This window comes from Lytechinus variegatus, chromosome 11 (assembly GCF_018143015.1).
Source record: "Lytechinus variegatus isolate NC3 chromosome 11, Lvar_3.0, whole genome shotgun sequence".
Classification (NCBI taxonomy): Eukaryota; Metazoa; Echinodermata; class Echinoidea; order Temnopleuroida; family Toxopneustidae; genus Lytechinus; species Lytechinus variegatus.
Window position 1 is genome coordinate 12,611,981 of NC_054750.1, and position 11,322 is coordinate 12,623,302.

Genomic DNA, 11,322 nt, shown 5'->3' on the forward strand with positions numbered 1-11,322 from the left:
CCCCTTTAAGAAGTGATTAACAATTGTTTACAAAATAATCTGGAGAAATTACAACTACAGTGAATTTTATCTTATAGTTACTACCCATGTTAACAGGGCTCATCAGTTAATCACAATCAAGTTTTGTATGGTAATTACAATACATGTAATAAAAGTCTTTGATAATAATAAATAATATACTGATTTATATAGCGCAGAAACTATGTGCATATATTCTACTGCAATCGAAAGCTAGTGAAATGCTTGAGAATAAATTCACAAAAGGGGAAAAAGAAATGTATGGGAATTATTAGAACAGACAGGTTTTTAGTTTAAGTTTGAATGTTTCTACTGATGGACAGGATCTTATTACATATGGCAAACCATTCCATAATTTGGGGGCTGCACTGGCAAAAGCATGATCTCCCAAAGTTATCTTTGTATTATGAGTGGGGATGTGAAGGAGCAAATTATCATGAGAACTACACAGGTTGTGAGAGTGTCTTTGAACTTTTTTGTAAAAGCTCAGAAATATATAGCTGGGGGCTTGGCCATTTAGTGTCTTGTATAAGATTAACAAAGTCTTGAAAGATATTCGTTGGCGAACTGGAAGCCAGTGCAGATATTTTAAGACGGGTGATGCTTGAAAATCTAGATAGAGTACAGCTTCGTTCACATGCGTTCTGTACTCCATAAAGATGCCCGAATTGAGACAAGGGGAGCCACTACAGCAAACTGTTACAACAAACCTGCTTACTAATAATGCATGCATGGACAATTGTTAATAACGCTAATGTTTTTATAGTAACTTTGCCATCGAAATGGTATCTTTAATGACATCCTTGATTCTGATTGGCTGTTGAACACTGTTGCTATAGTAGTTACAATTGGATGACAACATTACCTTAATAGGAACTATTATACCGCAGCATCCTGGTCTAACAGTGGTAATCAATTTGAGGTAGTGTATCTTGGCATTGTGTAACATTTGCCAGACTGCAATATATATTTGATGATTCGATGATGAAAACACTGATGCCAAATAAAACAATTGAATTGAAAATGATAGTTCTTTGATGCTTTGATAACCTATACCCATAATGTACATGAAATGCATTACAGTTCATATCAAAGCAAGAGTAGTGAATTTTCATTAGATGCCCGGAGGGGCCACTTACATTGACGAGTGGATACCATGCGCGACCAAAAAAACACGTAAAAAGGATGTCTTTTTCACGATAGGGCACGTTACGTACGTAACGTGATAAGGGTGTCAAAAACACAAAAATAATGAAAAAAGGGGATCTATTTCGCTAGGAAAATTACGTGTTTAGGGTCGAATTTGCGGGGATGATAAAACAAAATTAAAATATTTTATAAAGGATGTCCTTTTTGCCCCAACACTTCGTGTTTAGAGTCCGATTTGCGCGAGGTGTAGAAGGTGGGATCATACTAAACAAAACTACTGTAAAGCCGACGACCGAAGGACCCGTAATAATAAAACATTCCTGTACTTGTTTAGGGGTTCATTTCAGGGACTATAATTTGCCAAGAGTATCGTTTTGTTTCAAAAATTGTTAAGGGTAGGGTTTCACACACCAATACTTGTTAAGGGGTGCATTTTCAGAGTATGGAAATTACGTGTTTAGGGTGCTTTTCGAGACCCCATGGTCGTGCATGGTATGCACTCGTGAATGGAAGTGGCCCCCCCGGGATTAGATGAGAAGATGAATAACATCAGCAGTTATATTCAATTGAAAAAAGTTATTGAATAAATGTACATTTTTAATATAAAAAAATACCAACCACAATGAATTATCTGACAAGTAAGCTATTTTCAATTTACCTTGTTAGACACTGAATTTTTCTTTGTATTGCATAGATATAAATAACAAAATATGACAACCTACTCATGTACCGGTAATTCTCATAACACTTGTAATGATACTCATCAAGATATAACTTTGTAAAACCAGTTTGACCAAATCATTTAAGCTGGAAAATTAATTTTGTAGATTGAAATCATCTGAGTGGAAAATTCAATATTTTTCACATTTTGATTGAAATGTAAAGTGCACTTTTTTCAGGATGAAACAAGAAATTTGGTGTATCTTATTTACAATGCAGCTAATAAGGGTTTACCTGTCGTGAATGAAGTTTAGTGTAACTTACCAAAAGTTTATGAATGGCTCCAAGCTCAAACATATACTGTGGTTTATACAGAGAACATAAGAAATGATCATTTCAACATTAAAACATTCTATATGTTATACAGGTAATGTATATGTATCTTTTACAGCAAAATGTATCATACTATCTTGTTACCTCACACACACAAAGTTCTTGCAGTATTCCCTGCCCCTATACTATTGGATGTATGCAGGTCAATCCAACCTACCTCCCTCAGACAAGATGAAATACAAATTACTTTGACACAGAACTGCACTGCTAATTTCAATAATTACATTTTGGAAATAAATTTTAGATAAATCTCCATTTAGGACTCAAGGAGATGTTATAACCCTGTGACAACCAATTAACAAATTTCATGTGCTTGGTAGAGGGACTACATGTATTTTGTTCCAGTAGTCAACCAGTTTAACATTCTGCATATTTTGTTACCCTGAAATCGTTGAATATCAGGCAGTGTCTGATGATAACCAGTTGCTCTGGTTGAGGTATCAAAGTGATTTTCACAAGCTATTTCTACCCAACAGCAATTCATGTCTGTCTTCCTTCAGATCCTGGAACTCCAAATATCAAGTCTTCTTCTCTTGATGGGCAATCAGAGTAGATATCCTAAGATTTTCCCTGACAATCAGCAAGACTTGGCTGCTCCTGTTGAGGTATCAAAGTGACTTTCACATCCTGGCGATCTACCGAAAAGCTAGTCTGGTCTGTCCTCCTTTCGATCCTGGTACCCTCTCATATGTCAATCTTCTTTTCTTGGTTGTGCCATCAGTGTACATATCGTCAGAGCTCAATTGACCTAGGGAATACAAATTCATATTTCTATTGTTACAATGTAGATGGAATGCTAATGCAATAAATTATTAGAAATATGTCCATCCAGGGTGATATTTTTTTGTTTCTTATTCTTTTGACCTGTTGAAACAATATTCTTCCTTTAATAGAGAATGACTATAAGTTAGTGTAGAATAAGAAAATGCTAAAGGAATGCTACATTTTGTAGATGAAATGATGAATAATCTAATCTTGCGCAATGCAAACAAGACATTCCAAACAAAAGTAAGGATCTGCCAACACAAACCTCAAACTCAAGCTTCATTCTGTGATCCACAAAACTGTATTTTGAGATATCGCCCCAAGTTTCCATTCACCTTGGTCTAATTAGCTGAAATGACATTCATCCAATTGCCTTCACTTGTGTAAGTGAAAGATAGAGATATAAAGACTTACCTATTGCATCAGGGAAGGCATTCCCTGTTTGATACTGGTATGAGGAGGCTTGCTGTCCCTGCAGCAACCCTTTCCCTTGAAGCATTGCCATGTCCATTCCTCTGTAATCATTCCTACTGTGTGCGGTCTGTTGTCTTTCAGAATATTGATGATCATCAGGTCTTTGAAAGTACTGACTGTGATATTCAAGGGGATGCCTCTGCATGGAAGGGTTTCCCTATCACATGAAATGACAGGGATCAGTGAACTCTGGGGTTCATTCATTTATTCAATATTTTCTCAAAGGTGGGCTTTCACAACCCTTCACTTTATTGTTGCCTTGTAACATACTAGTATCAATTAGTTCATTACGCAAATCCTGTGTTTAAAAAATACCCCACCAGCTTATAACACAGGAACTCCATTGCCTTGCATGTTGTGTCAATGGGAGTTCAGGTGGGGTATTTGAAACCCCAATTTCAGATTTTTGGGAGAGCTTCATTTCTCTCGTTTAAACTGGGGTGGGGTTCATCTGACAGCTGATAATGCCTTGCGTGTTAGTCAATGGGAGCTCAAGTGGGGTATTGACACCCCACTTTCAGTTTTGGGGAAAGTTTCATTTCTCTCGTTTAAACTGGGGTGGGGTCGATTTAGTGACTGCAGCTGCTGATAAGAGCTGATAAAACACTGCATGCCACTGCATCAGGCTGATGAACAGCATGGAGTGGGATTACAGCTGTCATTGTTACGCAATAGTGTAAACAAACTCTTCAGAGCTTCCTGGCTGATAGTAATCTTGAAAGAATAAATTTGTATTCTATTTGTTTTAGGACATTAGCATGTCTAAAAACGATTCGTAATTTAGATGGAGATGAAACTGAAATTTTGAACGATGCAAAATGACCCACAATTGCCGAAATAACAATAAGTTTTTAAAAAATCACCCCCAGTTTAACTCCCTCTCTCTCTTGCTCTCTCTCTCTCTCTGCCAGGCCTTATGAAGGTCACTTCTTGGGGGAAGGTGGATTATCTGGGAGAGTGCGTGGTTGTTTACTTAAGGATAACCATTCCTTGTTGATATCGGGGATGGGGGGGCGAGTGAAAGCAGCTTGGAATTTGAAATTGGGGTGTCAGATGAGATCCTTTTTTAAACACAAATTTTCGTAATGTGTTATTCTGGATTTTTTTTTTTGTTTATTATGTGCAGAAATCAAAAAGCTACATTTGTGATAGTGCACTTGCAAGTTCTGTAAATATCGAAACTTCCAACTATTAATTTCTAATCTAAAAATATTTTGCTCTCACCTGAGACTGATTCAGGCTCTCCATTGAAGCTGATCCTCTCCTAGCTGGCAGTCCTGCTGTTGCAAGTGTACCAAACTCCCCACTTCTTGAAGTTGTCATGTAGTTTGAAGGATTGGTCTTTTTTGTCGAACAATCTTTACCAGCTGGCCGAGGGCAGGGCTGTGCTATGCCTATGTACTTCATTGGAGCTTGTTTTTGCGTACCCCTGGTAGGAAAGGGATCCATGTCATACAGTCCTCGGTTTCCTGTACGTTGGTTTTTGTATGAAAATTGTATTGTTTGTAATTTGTACTGTACAAATATAAGACTTCAAAAGAAAATTGATTTAACAAGGGTAATAATCCTAATTGGAAACTGAGCTTGCATGTGGACTGGGGACTATGGAAAATGGTTTTTGTACCATAATAAGCACGTCTCAAACTGACATGTATTTGATTGGAGGACCTTCTAAACTAGTGAAAAGAAAGACCAAATTTGTAAGTTTTACAGGACTGTAATAAAGGCAAAGGCTTTAAATATTACTTTCACAATTATTTGATACATAATGCTACATAATATATGTACAGGATAAGCTGGCGGTTAAAATTAACTTACGTCCATGATTTGACACAATTGCTGTTTGACCAGAGCATTGGATGTGACCTTTCCGAGAATAGTCTCTATTTACATCTTGGTTGGCAAGACACTGACCCCAATTATCTTTATGTTGTCTTGGAAGTATATCATCTAATCCAGAATAGGTCTTTCTAGCCCGAGCCATTGTATTGGAATGTAGACCTTGATGCACTTTTTCCTCCATGATCCACTCTCTTGATGATGGCCCTGTCTCATAATCAATCTTGGAAGTTGATGCATATGGCTGTAGGTCCAAAAGTTCTCTTTGACCTGACCTATCCTTGCTTAAGTGGCCTAGGCGATCTCTTGAAGAATGGGGGTTTGCACCAGTATCCATTCCATGTTCTGGATCAAATGCCTCTGAATAATGCCTTGATGAGCTAAGTTGGTCTTTTCCAATAGTATCACTGGATGCAAGCAGTTCCAGTGGTGTCTTCAGATCATCGGGAATAAAATGGTCTACAGGATACATAGCTTGACCATCAAGGTCATAAACAGGAGAATCAACTGGTTCAGACTTGATTTTAACAGGAACATCCTGATGTGACTGCCTCAGGTCATCTCTACCTTGGGTCTTGCGTCCATTTTGCAGCATGCTCCATCCCTTTGATCCTCCATGCTCTTGGTGGAGAAGGTCAGAATGTCTCATATCTTCCTGATTTCTTGTTGCATCTTCAATGACCTTCCTGCTTCCTTGATTGACAATTGTTCTATCCTGGAGGATGGGCTCAGTTTGGCCATCCCTTGACTCATCCCTCCTCTGTAACATAGGGGCTTTTGAAGGCTGTTCATAAAAAGGACTCTCATCATGCACAAGCTTGTAGAAATTCTGTGTGTAGGGATGAAAAATATAAATTTTACTTTCTTCATTCAGCTTATTCTCTAATAAAGTTTTGCAAGAAATTTATACAGGTTTTAACTGTTCTAGTGAATTTACAACCAAAAAGTAAGAGTATATGATTCTGTTTATTTGAATAGAACTTGGGGCTAATTTGTTTTCTGCATGCATGCGTAAGCCAATTTGTTTCATATTGCATAGCCATAGTCAAATTTCTATTTTGAACTTTTTTCAAAAGACCAAATCTTAAATCTTGTCCAGTAATTCTGGAAAACACAGCAAACTGTCGTATATTCTGTGATATTTCTTAATTCAAAATTTTTCATCGGATTTATTTTTTGCATTATCATAACATGTTCCTGACAATTTTAATCATTAGTTTCTTACAGAGATGATTCTGGTTGGAATCCATGGACAGAGCTTTGAGAGATATGTGAGCGGAGCTTTCAGCAGCACTGGTAGTGGGGCAGCAGTAAGCATGACTTGGGCAGTGAAGGAGTTCACACATGGAAAACTCGACAAGAACCTCTCATGCTGAAATAAGGAAAAGGTTTTGCATTATTAGATAGTTAAATGGTTCAGACTTTCCCACTTTTAATAGAACATCAGGATTATTGCCCATTTGCAGTATCAATGTGGCACCTATTCGGGGAAGATTAAGAAGTAAATTTCTCATCTGTCTATTTCCACATCCCTCTCTCATTTACTTAAAGGTCAAGTCCACCCCAGAAAAATGTTCATTTGAATAAATAGAGAAAAGTCAAACTAGCATAATACTGAAAATTTCACTAAAATCGGATGTAAAATAAGAACGTTATGATATTTGAAAGTTTTACTTATTTTTCACAAAACAGGGATATGCACAACTCAGTGACATGCAAATGAGACAGTCGATGATATCCCTCAATCAATACAATATTTCATTTTTTACAGATTTGAAAATGAGGACCAACTTGAATGAACTATATATAATATTAAACAATGCTAATTCCACATGTTCAGGAAGGAATTGTTTTTTTACTTGACAATGAAGAAAAAATGAGAATATTTCATATAATTAAATACAAAAGAAATAGTGAGTGGATAACATCATCAGTTTTCTCATGTGCATACTGACCAGGATGTGCATATAACTGTTTTGCGAAATTAAGCAAAATTTTAAAATGTCCCAACTTTTTTACTTTTACATCCGATTTTGATGAAATTTTCAGTGCTATGCTGGTTGTATTTTTCTCTTTTTAATCAAATCCACTTTTTGTTGGGGTGGACTTGTCCTTTAATTAACAAGAGTCCTTTTCATGACTAGCTAAGTCTGTTTGGCCAGAAAGTGAAAATACATAACATCAACTTCATAATGAAAAGCTACATTCATATGAGAGTGCATGTATGTGATCAATAACAAACCTTGCTTAGTCTGTCAGTGAGCCATGGTCTATGAAGCCAGTCATCATGGTGCCATACTCCTGTTGATGCCTTCTGACATACATCACAGATCATGCTGATTGTAGAAGCTGTACTCATACTATCATCAGAGTACATCACCTGGTCGGGGACACAGAACAGAATGTTATTTGATTTTAAGTGCTTCTTTCAGAGATGGTGTTCTGTGTCTCAAACACTGCTGGGGAAATCCTTGTTCCACAGACCTTACACATGTGACACAGCCAGTGGCAAAGCTAGGTTACAGAAATTAATCTTGCCATGGGTTTGATATCCCCTATAATGCAGTGGGCAGCAAATCACATCACTACAATACTGTTAATACAATACTTTAAATACAATACTGTAAATACAATACTCTAAATAGAATACTGTAAATACAATACTCTAAATACAATACTCTAAATAGAATACTGTAAATACAATACTCTAAATACAATACTCTAAATAGAATACTGTAAATACAATACTCTAAATGGAATACTGTAAATACAATACTCTAAATGGAATACTGTAAATACAATACTCTAAATAGAATACTGTAAATACAATACTCTAAATACAATACTCTAAATAGAATACTGTAAATACAATACTCTAAATGGAATACTGTAAAAACAATACTCTAAATAGAATACTGTAAATAGAATACTGTAAATACAATACTGTTAATATACTACACCCCGAGAGAGAAGAAATATGTCCAGATTAAAATAGTATGCTCCTTGAACGTTTATTTTCCTTACCTTTACTTCAAAATCATAAGACTTGGCAGTGAACTGTGACAGAGCTGCTTGAAGCTTGCTGGTGTTTGCTACAACATGACCACCAAGAGCATAGCTGATAAATTCAAAGAAAAATAATGTAAATGAAGGAACTAAAATAATTGTTTAAGGTATGAATTCAATTTAATTCATTTATTTATTTTTAAATGTTCCAATATAAACTATACAGAGGTTAAGAAAATGGGTAGCACTGCTATAAGGTTATACACATTTTGACTATAATCCTCACATTTCATCATAAACAAAGCAATAGGAAAGCAAGAAAGCTACTGTGATAACCATTTAAAATCTTTATAGTGGAATTCCTGCTAAAAAATGCAGCCCAGTCAGGTCATAATCTACCAGGATATGAAATGAATGCTAGTTAAGAGGACATACCTGCTATTATGACCATTCCCTTCCAGAATGACCCACAGCAAGCAAAACTGCTGTGATAGTAGAGTGATACGATGAACCAGAGGCTCTACAGCACCATCTATCTGTAAGCTTTCCAATCCTACGATGATAGCACCTGTCCTTTCATCAACAATGAGATCAGCAGAGATGGGTTGAGATGAAGAAGAGTTGCAAAGGGAGGTAGAAGTCCTCTCAACGATCAGAATGTTGAACCTGTAATTGATTTTAAGACTATGTGACAATTGGAAGCTTTTGCATCAGTGTGAAATGTAAAGCGTATACATCATACAAGTTGCAAATTCATCATCGTGACATCATTATTTTGGAGTTCATCAAGGAGATCACTATCGTAGTAAATTCTCTCAAATGAAATCAAGTGAAATATTGGGATATGATTTGTTGTTCAATACTGAGATTATGGAGTGACCTCGAGATTTTGCAAAGAGCTTGGATTGCACCCGGGGGGGCCACTTCCATTCACGAGTGGATACCATGCGCGACCATGGGGTCTCGAAAAGCACCCTAAACACGTAATTTCCATATTCTGAAAATGCACCCCTTAACAAGTATTGGCGTGTGAAACCTTACCCTTAACAAGTATTGGAAACAAAACGATACTCTTGGTAAATATTCCCTGAAATGAACCCCTAAACAAGTACAAGAATGTTTTATTGTTACGGGTCCTTTGGTTGTCGGCTTTACCTTTTTGGTTTAGTACGACCCCACCTTCTACACCTCGCGCAAATAGGACTCTAAACACGTAGTGTTGGGGCAAAAAGGACATCCTTTATAAAACATTTTAATTTTGTTTTATCATCCCCGCAAATTCGACCCTAAACACGTAATTTTCCTAGCGAAATAGATACCCTTTTTTCTTTTTTTTTGTGTTTTTGACACCCTTTTCACGTTACGTACGTAACGTGCCCTATCGTGAAAAGGACATCCTTTTTACGTGTTTTTTTGGTCGCGCATGGTATCCACTCGTCAATGTAAGTGGCCCCCCCGGGGGATTGCACAAAATGACTGACGGTAAAATGGCATACCTGAATGCCCCGCTATATTTTCCAGAGTATCACAGATGATTTTGCTCGGAAATATGAAGGAAACAACATTTCACATTAAAGGAGAACTCAAAATAATTATAATTCAGATTCTTATCTTCAAATTAGGATGATCTGTAGTTCACAAAATTGTTTTTAAAATTGACTGAATGACTGTAAGAGGAGCATTAGTCATACTGATTGGCCCGTATTCTGATGTCGGGTTTAACTTAAACTCAGGTTTAAAGTTGTGGTTTAAGTATGGATAGCCAATGTGTTACATAAATCACTAACAGTAAACATAAGAAACATACGACTTCATAAAAATTCTGACACTTTTGGCTTCCCATAATTTTAGCATGGAGTTAGACCATGGTCTATTAAATTTAAACCTGACTTCAGAATACGGGCCATTATTGAGTCTGTAGAGATTAAGTTCTCTCTGGCCGCTGAAGTAAATAATTGGACATATGACAGATATCAGTCAATCATTGGATTAGGAATAATGGTCAGCAACAAACAAGTGTGGTATCAATTTACCTTGTTTCGAGTGTATGTAGCAGCTTGGATGAATTAATGACATTATCAAACCCTATCAGTTTGAGTGGAATCTGCTTGGACTTATTATCAGCTTTCTTTTCATCACCTATGGGGGTAACATACAGAGATGGGTATAATATACAGAGATTCATGTAGTACATAAAATACAAAAAATATCTACCACTGAAGGTAACTTTCTGCTTACCTTGTGCCATATACTTTCAGGTATGCTTCATTGAGCAATGAATTAACTGTAGAGGGCACTGGTTCAAATAATCATTCACCCCATTCCCTACTAGATTCTATGATTCTCATTGGCTTAATACAGACACCACCAGGTACCTGCAGAAAATGGTTTAATCATTATTATCATAATATTTATACATCCAACAATCCATCTAGTTATCAATCAAACAATTTCCCAATCAATTGCTCTATTCTGAAAAATGATTGATTATAATTTTAATAAATGATTAAAGTATTTCCTGGGTGTTTACATCATTCTAGGTTCACAATACTACAATCTCTGGTAGATATGAATACATTTTATTGATTTGTAATCTGTTCTTCTGCTGGTTTATTTCTAGACTTTCAAAAAATTTATATTCACTATATCGCTCGAAAAGAAGTTAGTCTCCTCCTAAGAACTAAAACTAGAAGAGCTTTTAATAACCCATTTGGTCTACTTTTAATGTGGTGCCATTTGGTCTACACTACACTTTATTGCAATACCCACTTAGTAATCAATAATCAGTTAGTTGACCTATTTCTACTTCCTAAACATTTTTTTTTTTACTTTGGTCAAATTAAACCTAATTGTTCATAAACAATTCATCTATTCGTATAGATTAAATGGCATTAGATCAAGTGGATATTAGATAAAAGTGATAACCTAATTGGTAAATAGATGAAATAGTAAATGAGCTAAATGGCAATCAGACCAAATGGTAAGTGAACTAGGATTAGACCCGGGCTCGATTTCACT

The 11,322-nt window shown here is 36.2% G+C and overlaps 1 protein-coding gene across 1 annotated transcript; it reads right to left on the reverse strand.

Moving 5' to 3' along the window:
* Positions 1 to 2,236: 2,236 nt before the first annotated feature.
* Positions 2,237 to 6,675, reverse strand: LOC121424116. The gene is made up of 5 exons (XM_041619714.1): positions 6,524 to 6,675; positions 5,374 to 6,127; positions 4,684 to 4,928; positions 3,400 to 3,616; positions 2,237 to 2,968 (listed from the first exon to the last, which is right to left on the reverse strand). The coding sequence occupies exons 1-5, from the start codon at positions 6,614 to 6,616 to the stop codon at positions 2,856 to 2,858; spliced, it is 1,422 nt and encodes a 473-aa protein (XP_041475648.1). The 5' UTR covers positions 6,617 to 6,675; the 3' UTR covers positions 2,237 to 2,855.
* Positions 6,676 to 11,322: the final 4,647 nt, after the last annotated feature.